Source organism: Gobio gobio (assembly GCF_949357685.1).
Source record: "Gobio gobio genome assembly, chromosome: 3".
NCBI classification, from domain to species: Eukaryota; Metazoa; Chordata; class Actinopteri; order Cypriniformes; family Gobionidae; genus Gobio; species Gobio gobio.
The window spans coordinates 43827861-43846652 of record NC_137099.1 but is presented as its reverse complement, the minus strand read 5'-3'; the positions used below and the strand labels follow the sequence as shown (position 1 = coordinate 43846652).

The following is an 18792-nucleotide window of genomic DNA, read 5'->3' as shown; positions in this document are numbered from 1 at the left end:
GGACCCCTGGTTGAGAACCATTGTACTAAATGATTATTGAGAATAATGTTTTCTCCTCCTACTGTAGAATAGTATCGCTCAGCTACCACTGGAGGAGCTGGACAGGATTCAGCAGTACCTGCAGACCAGTGGCCTTGCGCAAAGGTAAGGCGGCTTGCCGTTTCCCGTCTCATCAATCTACTTCAGAAACTATCTAATCTGTTTGTTTTTTCAAACATATGAAAATCTCCTAAACCTGCTTTTTAAAGTGATCGTCTCTTTCTTATGTCAGGCATCAGAGGTTCTACTCCCTGCTGGACAGGTTCAGAGCTACTGTTGCTGAAGATACGACAAGCCCTGTCGCCCCCATTTCCACACACCCACTGGATGGGGACCCACCCCCTTCCCCTGAAAATGTGGAACCCAATAAGGTAGGACTTACAACGGTAGTTGTTAGCTGAAAACATCTTAGCTAAAACATAACATTTTTACTATTGTGTGTGTGTGTATTGCAGGAGTGGTATGTTGCTTTGGTAAAATCTCAGTGTTGTCTGAGAGGTGAAGGAGCTCTGTATGAAACTACTGAGCTGCTGACAAAACTTCCCCAATCTGACCTAAACACAATCATGACCTGCAAGGTAAAGACCCAAAACATGCATATCTCTTATTTTCTAACACAAACAGACACTAATGTTGTATTTTTGTGTTCGCAGGACTTCAACCTGTGTCTGCTGGCATCATGTCTGAGTGTTGGGGTACAGAGGGTATGTAAGGATCATGGGGCGGTTTTATTTGATACTGCTCAACAGGTGGCCTTCGAAAGATTGGCTGGTGTCATAGAGCTCCTCCCCTTGCCTCATCAACCCCTCCTCCCCTCCGCTAAGACGTGCGCGGACTACCAGCAGAAGCTTAATCAAGTATATGGTGAGTCAAAATCAGAATTAAGCATATTTTCTGCAAATTAGTTTGGCTAAATCAGGGGTTCCTAAACTTTTTTTTTTTTTGTCAGCTGAAACCCTTAAACGTAAAATATTTCATTTAAATAAATATTTTAATAATTTAATGATACATATGCAGACATGCCAACATGTACGCATTTTTCGTACTCGGCACGCATTTTGACCCTTTGGTACGCTTGTACGATTCGCTGCTCTCTATGTACGCACTTTGTTGCATCTCGCATTTCGCCGGTTTCAGTGCAATCTATGACGTTGATTCTGCTGCTGAGCCACAGCGTGAAAGTGGAGTGAAAAGCTTTCGGCCAATCAGAGCGCTTCATTACCTCGCTTACATGCCCGCCCCTCCTAGACAAATGCTTCGAGTCCGTGCCGCGCGCGTTCGTTTCATTTCAGTGCCTCAAGCAAGCTAGGCAGGCCGGATAACTGCAGGCTTGCATGCCATGGCTGAACCGCCTCACAGAGATACGCTGTTGGCGGCTACAGCCGCGGATGACTTGACGAAAAATTATATTTTAAATAAATTTGGGCGAGTGGCGGTTGAACCAATCAAATGGGAAAAAATATATGCATTCTTAAATATTGTTACAGTGTACTAAGCAAACCTGCAAGCTATGAGCCCAGCTGTCAGTATGGAGGCCTAGGCTAAGTTACTTCTCGTAGATATTTTAAAACAGCCAGTCGTTGTAGCCTACCACTCGGGGAATAGGCATTTAAAACATAGACAGATTATGGAGTGATATAAAAATGGCATCGGGCAATGGCAGCGCGAGATGTTCAGAAGAACGCAAGAGCTAAACTTCTACAAGCTCAATAACATCCAGAGCAAAAAATAAGGTAAAAAAATAGTCGAAAAACTTTGCCCATCGTTTATTACCAGATGTGCAAGGCAAGCGGGCAAGTTTTGGGGTTGTTATGGTCGGATAATTAAAATGTGAACATGCACGTTGCACAGTTGTTCGGTTGACTTTCAGCGAATTTTAATGAATGAATAGAGTTTGTGTAATATCAAGCTCCTTAATTCGTTTCTTGTATGATTTTGTTTGACCTGCTGGTATAAAATGTTTATAAACTGTTGTGTTGTGTTGCGTCGCGTCTTGCCACATTCAATGTAGAAAGCATTGCTTTAGTTTGAGGGTGCTTAACTTGCGTCAGTAGACAAAAAGTTACCTGATTGTGACAGATGGTCGAATTCACATGACACATTATAAATTAGCATTATAGTCTGCCATAGCCTACCCTACAGTATCAAAAAGACCAAAGCCCTCTGATGCAGGGAAGATGAAAAATGTGGATAAAGACAGAGGTAAAGTGATGTAATGAAGGAACAGTTTATCTAATTGCATAGTATTAAGATACTAGTAAATGAATGGCAATTATTTTTACCTTAAACTTTATGCTAACAATTGTGCTGGGTTGTCCAGAGTGGCACCAGACAGTGTGACTTTACCTTAATCTTGTCAGATTTTTTTAAACGCATGGAATATCAGTTTTTTATTAATGTTTTTACTCTACAGTTGTGTAGTTGTGTTAAATTATATACATTTTCATTTATTAATTAAAATTCATATTTAATTTGATTAAATATTAAATTAAATGTACATAAATTAGTAATAATAGTCTATTTATATAATAGCAACATTTTATGTCAAATTCAAATAAAATATCTACTACTCAGTTTCATTCATAGTGAAAATATGAAATGGGCCATAGTTTAGTGGAAGATTGCTGCCATCTACTGGAAAACAAACACTTTTGCTATTGAATACGGTAGTTTGTTATTAATCTTACTATTTGTGTTTAATCTGTCTTTGGTTCTATTTTTGTATGACGTTTAACCATCATCAGCCTTTTTTGTATATAATATCCTGAACACAATGATGGGTGTGTAGTAACTGTATAACATTTATGGTCTACTTGTATTTGGTTATGGAGTAAGTAATAAATCGTAATTGGTGAAAGTATATTGTGTATATTATGTATTTTAGTGTTAGGTATCTCATAGATTACTTACTGGTGTGTGGACAACGGTAGAGCGTACATTGGCGGTGGGCTGTCGGGTGCGCTGGGGGCCCGCGGTGGGGGGGGGGGGGGGGGTAGGGTGTACTCATAAAGTTTCTTCAAGGTTGGCAGGTCTGCATATGCGTGTTGATGGTTTTCTGATCAGTTAATTGTTACACAGATATTTTAGGAACGTAATCAAATTGAATATTACAGCAACAATGACAACAACAAACATTACTACTATTAAATATTTGAGGTGAAAAGCCAGGCATTTCTGTGGAAATGTTGTAAACTTCTGTGCACAAATGTATAAATAAAGTTAAGCTAGTGTACGTTGCATTACCATTTCCACTCACAAAAAACACTGAATCACGAGGTGCTCACGTGTAAATGAGCACTGCGCCGCGCTTCACTCTGAAACACATTGCACTAAGCTATATCACAATTTCAGATTTTACTTGAGCCCCCCATTTATTTGTTTTAATTTAAAATGTACTTGAATTAAATATTCACTGTTCATCTACTAACAAACCCTGTTTGGGAAACTCTCAGCTAAATGACAACCCTCCTGTACATTAGGTGGTGCTGATCAGCATATACTTGTACAATACTGTATTCAATTCTGTAATCAAAACAAAATCCCTTTTGTTTAACATTGCTGTGGTTATTGCAAAATTCCCATTCTTTCATTTGTGTTATTTCATGGTTTTGATGACATTATTATTATTCCAACATGGTGAAAATAGTAATAATAAATAATGAGTAGGTGTGTCTAAACTTTCGTAGGTGTAAGTACATGGGAATTATCCTTTGTGGCAAATGCTATAAATATAGTGAAGTTGTAATGAGCACACTGTCATTGCATGTGTTTGTGTGTGTTGCAGGTGAGCCTGGGTTTTATCAGACTGTGTTGAGTCTGTGTGGCGTGTTGAGTCAGTACCTGCTGTCTCTGTCCAAATTGCCGTCCTCACTACACATTCCCAAAGACAGAGAGACACTCATTACCACCTTCAGCACCCTCGCTATAGAGGTAAGACTGATGCATCCTTCCTAAACAAGATGATTTTATAGGGAACATTCTAGTAGTTGACCGATATGGATCGTTTGATGGCTGATGCCAATATCTTGGAGAGAGGGGTGACCATGGCCCATGGCAAATATAAAACTGATACAGGCCTGTATGAAATCACACTAGTTAATTTAAAGATATGCTGCTATGTGATTTATATTTACTAAACTAGAAATAAATAATTTGAAAATGAATGGAACTTCATAAATAAAAATAAACCTTCACAATAAACATATTGATACATGGATTATGTAATATATATATATATATATATATATATATATATATATATATATATATATATATATATATATATATATATATATATATATATATATAAAAAATATAAAAATATAAATATATATTTTTTGAACAAATAAAGAAATAGTTTTTTTAAAGACATTTTTTTATATATATCATTTTTTTTTTAATAAATGTAATGTACATGATATGAGAGACTCATTTGTGTTATATTACCTTGGCATTAAAATACAGAAAACTAGTTAAAGGATTAGTTCACTTCAAAATAAATATTTCCTGATAATTTACTCACCCCCATCTCATCCAATGTGTTCATGTCTTTCTTTCTTCAGTCGAAAATACGTTTTTTTGAGGAAAACATTCCAGAAATTTTGAGGGTTGAATGTCCAAATCATTGCGATCCCAGCTGAGGAATAGGGCCTTATCTAGCGAAACGATCGGTCATACATTTTTTTTTTTAAAATACATTATATATATATATATATATATATATATATAATATACTTTTTACTTCTGTGTTGTGCTTCTTCACAACATATGGCATCATCACGTCGGAAAAGTCACGCCTGTGACGTACGTGGAAGTACCGACCCAGTGTTAAAACGAACGTGCAAAGACTAAATCGAACGCCCTTTACAAAAATAGAGGTAAAACGACGATGTCAGACAATTTTAAAGTTGGAGGAGAACATGAGATGGAGTTTTTCGGCACTGGGTATGTACTTCCACCTACGTCACAGCCGTGAACTTTCCGACGTGATGACGTCATAAGTCGTGAAGAAGCACAACCCCAAAGTTGCGCATTTGTGGTTAAAAAGCCCTTCGAAGACCTTTTGAAACTGTTGGTTGCCATTGAAGTCCATTATATAGAGAAAAATCCTCAATCTATCAATCATTTTTTCCTCTTTTGTAAAGAAAGTCTATCATAGATTGTTTTTCTTTTGCTATTGGGGCTAATGGGAATGCAAATATTATATTTGCTGTGGTCTCCTGTTCAACACTATAGAAGTTTTCCCAACTATGACAACTTCCGCTTCTGAGAACCCCAGAAATGTGTAAAGGGCCTGTGGGAGATCCTGTGCGACTGTTCTCAGGCAATGCTGTTCTCCGTGCACCTGCAAATAAAAGTCCCTGCACTGTCAAAATAAATTTGACATTTATTGACCCCCTCAAAAAAAATTATTGGCCGATGCTTATAAGTAAAAAATGCCAAATATGAGTTGATATATTGACTTTTTGATATATTTATATTGATAGAAAGTAGGGATGTAACGGTACACAAAACTGACGGTTCGGTATGTACCTCAGTTTTGAAGTCACGGTTTGTTATGGGTTCGGTACAGCAGGGGAGACAACAAATTGTGTCTGTCCTTAAATGAATTAAATTATAACTAAAAGTTTATTAAAGATAATGCTGTAAACTATATAGTGAGCCCTTTCTTGCACATTTTTTTAATAATGTTAAAGGTTAAAGGGGCTATATGCAACTTTTTCCCCAAAATAAACGTAACAATAGCCTTTTTATTTTACCATTTATGACTCAAACATCTCCTGATGAGCATACTGACACCTTGTCCGCTCACAGTGGGTGCACCTATAAGCCTGTATCCTATTTTTCCTATTTTCTGGCGGGTCGTCTTTTCCCGCGCTGTCTGCGGATGTGACGTCACCACCGCTGCGAGAGCGAGCAGAAAATGAGAGCAGTTCTGTTTTTTGGCCACAGGTGTCAGTCGCGAGTTTAAATTTCAGAAAAACGCATATAGCCCCTTTAACAACAGATCTCAAACTATTAGCCAAAATTCAGTTGCTATTTATTTACACTCAAATAACACATTGTATGTAAACTTCACATGAGGCAATTTTTGCATTAAAGGGATAGTTCACCCAAAAATGAAAATTAGCCCATCATTTACTCACCCTCAAGTCATCCTAGGTGTATATGACATTCTTCTTTCAGACAAATAAAATCGGAGTTATATTACAAAAGTCCAGGCTAATCCAAGCATTAGAATTTGATTCACAGTTGCTCTGTTTTTGAAGTCCATAAAAAGTGCATCTATCCGTTAAATAACGTGCTCCACGCGGCTCTGGAGTGTTAATAAAGGCCTTCTGAAGCGTTTGTGTAAGAAAAATATTCATATTTAAAACTTTATCGAGTAGAGTTCCAGCCGATTGATTTCCTTGGAGAAGTGAAACTCAAGATGTGTACGTGACGTCATGACAAGCGTACCTGGTTGCGTTAGTCTTTCGATCAGCAGGGGAACTTTCAACAATTTTTCCATAAATTGAACAGGGAAGGAGGTCGGTCGAAAGTTTACTTGATAAAGTTTTAAATATGGATATTTTTCTTAAACAAACGCATCGATTCGCTTCAGAAGGCCTTTATTAACACCCCAGAGCCGCGAGGAGCACGTTATTTGATGGGCAGATGCATTTTTTATGGACTTCAAAAACAGAGCAACTATTAATCCAATTCTAATGCTTGGATTAGCCTGGACTTTTGTAATATAACTCAGATTTTATTCGTCTGAAAGAAGAATGTCATATACACCTAGGATGACTTGAGGGTGAGTAAATTATGGGCTAATTTTCATTTTTGGGTGAACTATCCCTTTAACTTCTAAATCTAATTATAAAATTCTATTTTTACTCCAATTCGCTGTTAAAATATAATCGTTTAAACACAGTGGCTGTCATTTTCATGACAGATTTATTTAAACATACATTAAATAATCAAGACATCACTAACAGGTTAAGTAGAATATAATTAATATATAGGCTAATATAGTGCATATATTTAGTGAAAAAGTTCATTTCTCTAGTGAACTAACCAGCTGTGGACACTGAATGACTTGCCTGAGGTAATTGTAATGCCACGTGACATTGTTTACAAGCTGTTTTATTGATGTCTTTCTGCCATCGAAACACTGATTGAGCGATTACACGGGATCTGATACGTTTCATCTGATAAGTTGTAATGTATCCTCTCAACATCACTTCATATGTTGATTCATGTTTATTCTTTATGGAAGATATTCTAGGAAGAGATGATCGCGTTCACTCGCGCTGCCGCTTGAACTGACGTGCATATACAGTGATCTTTCAAAACGGCAATTTTCGTTTGAATTTCATGATAAAATGGACAGAATACTTAATATGTTCGTGTGAGAACTGGGAACTCGGATTGAAGTATGTTCTGCTCGTAAAACAAGTCTACTGTTAACTGTTAAAGATTGCATTCGGTAATTTTCGGTACTCGCGTACACTATACCGGAAGTCCTGTACCGAAGCGGTTTGGTACGAATACATGTACCGTTACACCCCTAATAGAAAGATGATAGAATGGTAATATTTTAGAAGGATGTAGCAGCATATCTATAAATACCACTCGGCTCATGTTTCTCTTTCTGTCTCTGTAGGTGGTGGTTTGGCGTTTGCTGCAGGATCAGCTACCTCTGAGTGTGGACATGCAGATGAGTCTGTCGTGTCTGTGTCTGGCTCTCCAGCAGCCGGCGGTGTGGACACACTTCGCTTCTCACTCCTACCACACACACACTTGCTCCATCATCCACTGTATACAGCTCCTCATCCACGCAGGTTTGTGTTACAAAGCTCTGGGGAATGCAGCCAAAGAGTTTTGATATACAAAGAGGACGGTGCACTCATATTACTTATGAACGGGAGAAAGTGCAATGCGCATAATGGCGCAATAAGTCCTGCTTTCTAAATATACAGTAAAAGCCAATTGCCTATGGGCAAAGTCATTGTGTCACTGCAGCTGTCGTTAGAAGCGCCGGCTGCTATAGAAATAGCCAGTCTTAGGACTGCACATGCACATTGACTGGTCCAGCCTGAAATATAAGTTCATGTCAGATTTTGTTGGTTAAGTGATTTTTTTCTTTTCTTTTTCTAAACCAGTTCAGAGCAAAGTTTCGTTGGTTAAAGGTAGGGTGTAGGGTAGGGATAGTGCCGCTGTTAGTATTTGTTTTAGCATTGTATAGGCAATCAGCACTGTAAGCACTGTTGACATTACCAAAGAAGTCTTTAGAATTGGCTGCGGGGCGAGGGTTTGGGGGAATGAATAATGTAATTTTAATCTTGGACTACTATCTTAAATAGACTGTAGAAAATAACATTTTGCCAGAACCTCTGGTAAATTACATGTTGTATGTTCACAATTGTGGGAGAATCATGATCTCTATTTGAAACAAAAACAACAAAATTGTGATTCTCAATTTATCCAGAGTTGTGCAGCTCTAATTTAAACCTTATAAAAATGCAATTGAAATTGATATTCATTTTATGATTATGATTGTGTGTGTGTTTACCTAGTCGCTGTTGGTCCTGGCGACCAACTTCTGAGGCCGGAGCGGAAAACATCATCAACAGAGCAGTCAGAAGACCAGGTGGACTCTGCAGACAGTGAGTTAATGCGCACGTTACACATTGATCAATGATGACCACAACAACACGCGTTAATGTTTCTGTAATTTTCAGACCAATGTGAATGGCGGTGTTGTGAGATCATGGCTGAGCTGGTTGAAGGTCTACAGAGTGTGCTGGCTCTGGGTCACCATAGAAACAAGAACATCCCAGCATTTCTTACGCCCACACTACAGAACGTCATCATCAGCCTGGCCAGGCTTCCCCTTGTGAACAGCTACACCCGAATCCCACCACTGGTGAGAGTGATTGAGTGTTTGTTCATACATTGTGTGCAAGTGTGCTTAAAAATGTATGAAAATTAAACAGTTCATGTGTTTGATTGAACAGGTCTGGAAGCTGGGCTGGTCCCCCAGGCCGAATGGAGATTTTGGCACAGCATTGCCAGAGATCCCTGTGGAGTTCCTGCAGGAGAAAGATGTCTTCAGAGAGTTCCTCTACCGCATTAATACTCTGGGTATGACATGAGAGACTCATTTCAGAGTTTTTTGTCTATTGAAAAGTAGTGATGAAATGGGATTTTGAGTTAACTTACAGAATTTGGGAAGCTAAATTCTATACTATCAATAATTTTGCATCTGCTATATATATATATATATATATATATATACACTACAGTTCAAAAGTTTGGGGCCGTTAAGATTTTGTGAGGGTTTTGAAAAGAAATCTATCGATCATATAATTGATCAGTGACACAGTGTCACTGTGTGTTGACATCAGGCAAACCTCATGTATAGTCCATTTTGTATCGCACAGCTTGATTTGTTCATGTGGTCTCCTTGTAGGCTGGAGTAGTCGGACACAGTTTGAGGAGACGTGGGCCACTCTTTTGGGGGTGCTGGTCACTCAGCCAATCACGATGGACCAAGAGGAGGAAACCCAGCAAGAGGTAAATCGTTTAACTTTTGCCAAAAAGACAAGCACTCGTCCAGGTCTCGGATACTGTGTGTGACAGATGAGTCATGTCTGTTTGTGCCGCAGGAGGATCTAGAGAGGACTCAGATAAATGTACTGGCGGTTCAGGCCATCACCTCTCTGGTGCTGAGTGCCATGACTCTGCCAACAGCAGGAAATCCAGCCATTAGCTGCCTTGAACAGCAACCCCGCAACAAAATCCTTAAAGCTCTGGACACCAGGTATGTACACATACATTTTATCCTGGTTGTTCCTCTAGGTTTAAACGTGTTTAAGAAGTTTGTGTGTTTTGCAGGTTTGGTCGTAAGCTTAGTGTGATTAGAGGTATGGTTGAGCGTGAGATTCAGGCCATGGTGTCAAAGAGAGACAACATTGCCACACACTTCCCCTATCAAGCCTGGGACCCTGTGCCCTCTTTATCTTCTTCAACGGCAGGTAAGTGGTCATCCTGTTGAGGTGCAAAAGATGCAGTTTTTTGTTGTATTCATGACATTTGCATGTGCGTGTATATCTGCATATTCAGGCACACTCATCAGCCATGAGAAACTCCTGCTGCAGATTAACACAGAGAGGGAGATGGGCAACATGGACTACAAACTGGGTCAAGTTAGTAAACTGACTTCTTTAAAAAACTTTTAATTAAAACACTTTTAAAACATAATTTTACTAACATTTATTGAGGGGGGGGGGGGGGGGGGGGTGATTGAGTTGCATTAGTAGTGTTTTGAAACACATGGTTATGGAAAGGGGTGGGACATTTCAAGTAGTTGACCAGTACACAATGTGCTCTGACCAATCAGATTCATAGGGGATTCATAGTCTACGTTCAGACTCTTAGTCCAATCCAATCAGATTTAGCAAGTGTAAATGGCAAAAAAATTTAATGAAATGCGTTTTTTACAAATCCGTTTCGAAGTACATTTATATGTGGTTTGAAATCCTATTCAAATACACCCCAAATTACTTTCTCATGCCACGTAAAACATAAAGGTCAGACGTTGTCAAGGTTGTGATGTTGCAAAGTGACGGACGAGCACAAAATGACAATATATAATGGAGACATGTTTTGAACTTGAGACGACAGCACGGAATAAAGCCACGCATACCAGTTTCCTATGTTTCTGCCTCTGCCCCAGAGGACGGAGTAGTCCAGCGTGGTGGATACGCATAGAAATAGCCATAGAAACCAATGCAGATATTCCGGAAAATGAAAGAGGACACACCAATCCGATCTGAACAGTTGCAATACAAAATGTGGACAGTCAATAATTTTAGATCAGATTCCAATCTATCGGAAACACAAGTAATCGGATTTGGACTGACAGTGTGAACATAGCTGTAGAGACAGGAACTAAGCAGAGCTTATAAAACGTGGAAGAGAGGTGCTGCAACAATGTAAATTATGTGAACATAACATAACCTATTCTAGTAGACCCCAAAAACAAAATCAAGACTTAGTAAAAGGGTATAATATAACCTCTTTAATTATTCCAAACTTTGACCTGTATTGTATATGCAGATAATAGCCTAATTAAATCTGTTCATCATATAAAGTGATGGTGTCTTTTCAGAAGACTTCGATTAAATCACTCAATTACTTTTACAAGTGTCAAAGTGTTGGTTGGGTGGACTTTCAATGAAGGGACAAAAATGAGAATATTGAAAAATGAAAATTTTGGGTTTCAAAGATGAAAGTCTCGTGGGTTCAGAAGAACATGAGGGTGACTAAATGATCACAGAATTTCAATTTTTGGGTGAACTAACCCTTTAAGAGTTATAGCTGCATGTTACTTACAATGTACACTCTCCAGGTGTCGATTCACTCAGTGTGGTTGGGAAATAACATCACCCCTCTGAGGGAGGAGGAATGGGGTGAGGATGAAGAAGATGAAGCTGATGCTCCAGCACCTGCCTCACCACCATTATCACCAATCAACTCCAGGTCAGAATTACAGAGTTACTGGCAAAAAAAAGCTCCTTAAAACCAGCATTCTCCAGACTTCACACCCTGCATTGTCTTTCTGCTTGCCCTGTCCAGGAAGCACCGTGCGGGGGTTGACATCCACTCCTGCTCTCAGTTCCTCCTGGAGCTCTACAGCCAGTGGATCCTCCCTGGCAGCCCCAGCAGCAGGAAGACTCCTGTCGTGCTAATCAGTGAGGTTGTCAGATCGGTGAGTGCATGCTTAGACAATCTTTCATAGCGATTAATCAGACTTTTTATGCTATATAGTGCAGGTGTTCTCAATCCTTTTGACTCGAAGGCCCCCCATTGTCCAAAACTATGTTAGAATATTGATTTCCCCCTATATAGGTTAAGATATTTCCTCTGGTATCATCTAATTGTAACAACGCTGCTTGCATTCAAACTTACTTTTCAAACAGAAACTGTTTATATATATATATAATTCTTGATATAATAAATTAATAATAAATAAATTGTGATTCTGTAAGATTAAAAATTCTGTATGTTTTTCAGTAATACTAATATTACTGTTAAATCTTGATATATATATAATTTTTTTAAATGTAAAATATATTTTTATATATAATTAAATCATTTCAAGTCATCCTGTGGGTTCCTTTCAGGGCTCCAGACTAACATTTGAGAGCAGTAGCACCGATGCCAATAAGTTCTACAGATGGTGGTGCCAGCACCTGATTTGGTAGCGCTTCTATAGTATTATACTATACTGACCGACAGCTTCAGTGAATATAAAAGGAGGGCTCTTTACTTGCTTTGTGTGTAATTCACTCACAATTTGAGAATGAATTTTTTTGTTTATCATGAGATTTTGTGACTTTTCCTACTTCATACTTCAGAACAAAAAGTGCTTTGTCAAAAACTTTGACAAAAATTGATTTCTTGATGATATTTTATAATAGCAATTTCATAATGTCTAAATATAGATTCAAAAGCAAAACATATGAAAAAAAATTGTCAGTGGATATCATAGATATGTATACAGGGATCCCACATTCGGCTGCTTCATAAACGTTGGCTTGCCCGCCATATTGGAAGCGGTCAGCGTGTCGTTATTCACAGTAAGATTCAATGATGCCACAACCAATGTTCCCTCTAATTTCTTTTCTCGATGAGCAAAACTTTTCTCTATTGGGCGGACATTTTGGTCTCCTGAGCAAAAACATCCTTTACCTGTACAGCGTATGTAAACGCACACAAAAAAGTGGTTTCATCATGCAGTTATAACTTTTAACTTTAATGTGCCATTTCTATTTTATTTAACCATTGATGTAACTGTGATATATTAAATAAAAAATTAAAAACAGTTAATTCAGAAGTCACTAAATTAAGCACATTTTACAGTGCTGTTAACTTTAGTCTTCTTTACCAAGAAATACTATTCAAATCTCCCCCAGGACAGTTCAATTCTTTATAATATAATATAATAATATAATATAATATAATATAATATAATATAATATAATATAATATAATATAATATAATATAATATAATATAATATAATATAATATAATATATAATATAATATAATATATAAATATATAATATAATATAATTAATATAATATAATATAATATAATATCATATAATATAATATAATATAATATAATATAATATAATATAATATAATATATAATATATAATATATAATATATAATATATAATATATAATATAATATAATATAATATAATATAATATATGAAAATAATTAAGCGATTACACTGAGATGGTTCTTAATGTGTTTTTGTGCAGTCATTTATTGCCGACAGGCAGCATTAAACCGTCTATATGAAATGTTTGTTTATTGCGTATGAATTTCCAAGATTTTCTATATCGGGTTTTCAAACGTTTTAATGGCAAGGATCCCTAAACAATCCCCTTGTGAGATCAATTCTTTATTAGGTTTACACTATAATACAATTATAATAGCCTATAATATAATATAAAAACGAATCCAAGTATTTAAAATGATAGTATATTACATCAGTTTAATTGCTTCAATTTGTAAAAAAAAAAAAAAAAAAAACTAACTGAAGTAATCAAAAAGATCTAATAGCTAAATATGTTCAAGGGAACATTTGAACTCTTTTATAGTTATCTAAACATCACTGAAACCCAAACCACACACGCATCTATTTAAACTGATGTGTGTTACCTTGGTGTTTAGAGTTTTCATGCTACACTTGTGGTGGGTGTGACTGTAAATGTCTGTTTTGTTACTGTGCTGTGTCCATCATCTGTTATTTCCACCACTTAATCAAGCCACTCTTCTTTAAAACATGATGAGGTTTTATTCCACGTCTTTGCGGTTCTCGTTGCCTCTCATTTTGAGCTATTTGGACCGCAAACACAACTCACTGCTGCGCTCACACGTGACATCATTGTCTTTCTATGAAGCCTGTAAACCGCATCCACCGGTTCTAACACGATAGCGGTACTAACTATTGCGGTAAAACAGAGCACTGCAATTATTTCTCAATTAAACTACAATCAAATGGATTTCTCCCCACATTTCGCGTCTGTGTCTATCGTCTGAGCGGCATTTTATTCTTTCTGCGCGGCCGCGCACACGCTTCGCTTAGAGGGAACATTGGCCACAACATTCAATGATGCACATCTTCTGGTTGTGAAACTGCAGAGATTTAAGTTTTTAAGAAATTAAAAACTCAATGAAGAAATTGGAAAACTATTCACAGGTGTGCATGTGTTAGTTTGTGTTTTTTATTTGTATTAACTCAATACTACAGGTTTTTACTATGGTAATGTTTTTACTTTTACTATGGTAACTTTTTAATGTTGTGGTAGCTGATACCTTCCTCTTGTATTGTGTTAGCAAAATCTTCTGCTGTAGTCTATTGCAGATATAGATATTCATATGCGTCTAACTATGGTTGCAGATGCACAGTTAACTTGCTCTCGAATTAACCCTGAAATGAATGTAAAAACATTTGACTATTTCTGCCACAATACCATGGTTACAGTTAGCATTACTACATTAAATCCACGGTGAATGTTGATGATTTGTGGACCAGAAAGCCTTCTATTACTTGTTCGTTCATGGCACAGTGTTTCTCCTGGTTTTCACGTCAGTGCTGTTTTATCTGATACGGTTTATAACAGAGAGTTCTGTGCTGATTTTGAATGCGTTTCATTAGATCTTGCAGCGATGTTATTAATTCTGCAGCGAATTCCAACACTTTCTCACTGGATCTCCCAGCGCTTTGTAGTAATGGTTTCATGTGATCAAATAGTGTTCTTAAAGTTGGCATTAAACAGAAGTTGCGATAGTCTTTTTTACTCTATTGTGACATATACTCTTTATAACTCACAATTGTGAATTTATATCATGCAATTTCTCAGAATTCGCAATTGCGAGAAAAAAGTCAGAATTGTGAGATAAAAAGACGCAATTACCATTTTTAATTTTTTATTCCGTGGCAGAAACAAGCTTCCATAAAAAATTATTTGAGAGTTTGAAAAGCGTGTTTTAAGAATTTATTTTCTGAATGTCTTAGGACAAGTGTAGAAGTTCACATATATTCTTTCTTTGTCTCTGTGTCTCTTTAAGCTGCTGGCAGTGTCTGATCTGTTCACCGAGAGGAATCAGTTTGATATGATGTTCTCCACTCTGACTGAGCTGCAGAAAGTCCATCCACCAGAAGATGAGATCCTCAGCCAGTACCTTGTGCCAGCTATCTGCAAAGCAGCCGCAGTGCTTGGCATGGTGAGCGTCTGTATGCACTTCTGATGCACTGGCTGTATAGACAGTAAAAAGGTAAACAGTTACAGCTATTTAACGTTGTGGACTTATGTATTTATGTCAGGATAAAGCCATTGCAGAGCCTGTGTGCCGTCTGCTGGAGAACACCTTGCGCAGCACTCATCTGCCCAGTCGGATCGGTGCTCTTCATGGAGTTCTGTACGTGCTGGAGTGTGATCTGCTGGACGATACAGCACGGCAGCTTATCCCTACCGTCAGTGAATACCTGCTCTCTAACCTTAGAGCTATAGCACAGTGAGTAAAACTAAAACCTGACACTTTACAGTCTGTCTAACTTTAAACCTTTATCCAAAGTTTACATTTTCTGAAGGAAAAATTACTGTGCAAAAGTTGCTACCACAATGCTAGGGTGTTGTAGATATTTGCCAGGGAGTTGCTATGTGGTTGTTTAAGGTGTTCCAAGTGGTTGCTACATGGTTTCTTACTGGTCCAAGTTGAAAGAGCCGACTAGTCGATTCCAGGCTCGTTTTCTTTATTCAAAATGTGAATTCTTATAACAGTGCAATGTAAAGTATAATTTACACTATTATGATTAAATTATCTTTAATGTCCTAATACAAATAACTATATTATTTTATTACTACACATTTACATATTTTAAAGGGTTAGTTGACCCAAAAATGAAAGTTCTGTCAGCAATTATTCAATAAGACTTTCGTTTATCTTTAAAACACAAATGAAGATATTTTTAATGAAACTTGAGATTTCTGTTCCTCCTTTAAAAGTCCATTACAACAAAACTTTGCATCTTCACAAAGTTCATAAAGTGGTCAGAAGAAATCCATTTGAATCGAGCGGTTTAATCCAAGTCTCATCCGAGAACAAACCTTGTTGTTTCTTGTGTGTCAAGCAAGGATATTCGAGCTTCTGTTTGGAGACTTGGATTCAAATGTTGATTCGTATGGATTTCTTTTTTCCGTTTTTATGAACTCCAAGTTAAATTTGTGGTAGAATGGACTTTCAATGGAGAGACATTTGGGTTTCGAAGATATTTTTGGGTTAACTTACTGTTTAACACATTTTAACATGTTTAAATAAACGTTCAGTATTTTCCACAATTTATGGAATTATTGATAAAGCCTAAAGAATTCTACTAGGCCAATAATGAGTAGTCATTTTAGCAGATATTTTCATCCCTGCTCAATCCCAGTGGTGAAGATTCATAGCTCATTTTTTGCTTGGACTGAATCAGCAACCTTCCTATTACCAGCTTTGAGCTTTAACCCCACCACCACACCTCTCCCAGCGGTAGGCAAAGGCAGTCCGATCATTAGTGTTACACTAACTCTTAGTGTTTGCCGTTTCATTTAAGAGAATATGGGATGAGAGGTTAACGGTTTGCGTCCTGCATTGGATGAAAGACTTCACACTGTTAGCGTCTCTCTTAAGAGGTTATGCCCCATGCAGTCAAAGCTAATGCCAAAGTCTCTGTGGCATGCTGGGAGACTCAATAATAGGTTCACACTGGCAATCACAACACACACCGCACACTCCATGGTCATCAGCTCCTCATTAGCTGTAATGTATGGTGTCTTACTGAGATCTGAGATACCCCATTAAAGACCAGGGCTAGAATTAGCATCAGATAGCCTCACTGAAAATAGATGAGTGTGTTTAGGCCTTAACACTCTTTGTGTGTCTCTCTTAGCTGTGTGAATCTACACAACCAGCAGCATGTGTTGGTGATGTGCGCCGTGGCATTCTACATGATGGAGAACTACCCCCTGGATGTAGGGCCTGAATTCAATGCCGGGATCATTCAGGTGGGAAGAGGCCACAATTTGGAAAAAAGATAATCTGTTATATAATATTCTTTGATCAGTATTGATTCTAGACTTCTGTTTTGCTGAAAAATGCACAATAAACAATCTTCCAGCCTTGGGTGAAGTCATTATGTACATAGTGGTGTTCTGTGGGCGACGCCAGGGTTCTTTATCAAGGACACAATTATATGTCATTGAGCCTTCTCTCTTCTCTTGTTCCTCCTTTACATTTCCAGCTGTGCTGTATGATGCTGTCCGCTAGCGAGGAGGCCACACCATCCATCATTTACCACTGCGTCCTGCGAGGTATGGAGCGGTTGCTTCTGTCCGAGCAGCTGTCGCGCATGGACGCGGAGACACTGGTCAAGCTGAGCGTCGACCGTGTGAACATGCCCAGCCCACACCGTGCCATGGCTGCCCTGGGTCTCATGCTCACCTGCATGTACACAGGTGTGGCTGGAGAGGAAGGCAGGACACATTTCAGCTTCATCTTTAATACTGACCCACCTACTAACACCAACCCATAAGAACAGACTCACCTTAGATGCTTACCCTACTAACAGAGCACATAGCAGTCCTCAGTATGAATTTGTTTAGAGAGTGTCTTATACAAGGTTTGGTTCTTGTTAAATGAAGTGAACATTTATAATGTTTATTTTGTAGAACTCCTTAATTTTTGTAGAATTTTCCTTAGTCAGGATGTATAGAACCCTAGTTTTATCTGAATGGATCCGTTATGGAACTGTTCTTCATACTGGTGGCCATAAATTTACCCTGTAGGGAAGGAGAAGGGAAGTCCTGGGCGTCCTGCTGATGCTGACCCCACAGCTCCTGACAGCGAGTCAGTCATTGTCGCAATGGAGCGTGTATCCGTTCTGTTTGACAGGTACATATTCCTGTTTTGGAAGAAACTTAATGCAAAAATGCACTTTTTCCTGTAGAAATAATTTAATTAAATAAAATATTTTTTTCTTGCCGCAGAATCCGTAAAGGCTTTCCGAGTGAGGCACGAGTGGTAGCCCGGATCCTTCCTCAGTTCCTGGATGACTTTTTCCCGCTGCAAGACGTCATGAACAAAGTCATCGGGGAGTTCCTGTCCAATCAGCAGCCTTACCCACAATTCATGGCTACAGTGGTCTACAAGGCAAGTGCTACTTTTTGGGCACTGACTTTTTTTTGTACTCTGTTATCTTAAATGTTTAACTCATAAGGTTCATTCGCATTTCAGTGAAATTTTGTGGTTAAAACAGGTCAGTTGTCTATTGTCAATGATATAGAAATTGTAACAAAGTTCGTAGTTATGGGAAGAAGGAGGCGGGAACCTTTAATAAAAAATAAAAAAAACTGAAAGTAAAAACGGTAGCCTCCTCACGGACCACTGCCGTGCATACACATAATAAAATATTTATTATCAGTCCAGGCCTGGTCCTCTCTCCTCCTTTTATGCTTCTCCGCTCCTCCGTGAGAGGATTCGGCGCACTCTCCCGGCTCTCGCCTGCCCTGCTTGTCACAGCGATATATGATGCTTTCTGTTGGTTAACACTGCAAACCCATTGCAAAATAAATGACTGGATTTTGTCGGCGAAAATTTACTGAACAATGGTAAATGTGTCAGCATCTTTAGTCTTAGAATTCTGT

General features: G+C 38.1%; 1 protein-coding gene across 6 annotated transcripts in view; it reads left to right on the top strand.

Annotated features, from left to right (window-relative positions):
• htt (huntingtin) overlaps nt 1-18792 on the top strand; it is a 112950-nt gene that overhangs the window by 92307 nt on the left and 1851 nt on the right. For 4 of the 6 annotated variants that reach the window (XM_079812664.1, XM_079812661.1, XM_079812665.1 and 1 more), the window contains 21 exons: nt 68-144; nt 272-410; nt 495-617; nt 693-903; nt 3824-3969; nt 7688-7865; nt 8601-8690; nt 8766-8950; nt 9042-9168; nt 9497-9600; nt 9693-9847; nt 9922-10061; nt 10150-10232; nt 11438-11568; nt 11665-11797; nt 15179-15334; nt 15435-15625; nt 17040-17154; nt 17391-17622; nt 17935-18040; nt 18136-18298. In XM_079812664.1, coding sequence (XP_079668790.1) covers nt 68-144; nt 272-410; nt 495-617; nt 693-903; nt 3824-3969; nt 7688-7865; nt 8601-8690; nt 8766-8950; nt 9042-9168; nt 9497-9600; nt 9693-9847; nt 9922-10061; nt 10150-10232; nt 11438-11568; nt 11665-11797; nt 15179-15334; nt 15435-15625; nt 17040-17154; nt 17391-17622; nt 17935-18040; nt 18136-18298 — 2985 coding nt within the window. The remainder of the gene's footprint in view (nt 1-67; nt 145-271; nt 411-494; nt 618-692; nt 904-3823; nt 3970-7687; nt 7866-8600; nt 8691-8765; nt 8951-9041; nt 9169-9496; nt 9601-9692; nt 9848-9921; nt 10062-10149; nt 10233-11437; nt 11569-11664; nt 11798-15178; nt 15335-15434; nt 15626-17039; nt 17155-17390; nt 17623-17934; nt 18041-18135; nt 18299-18792) is intronic. The other 2 variants (XM_079812666.1, XM_079812662.1) reach the window with 1 other exon arrangement.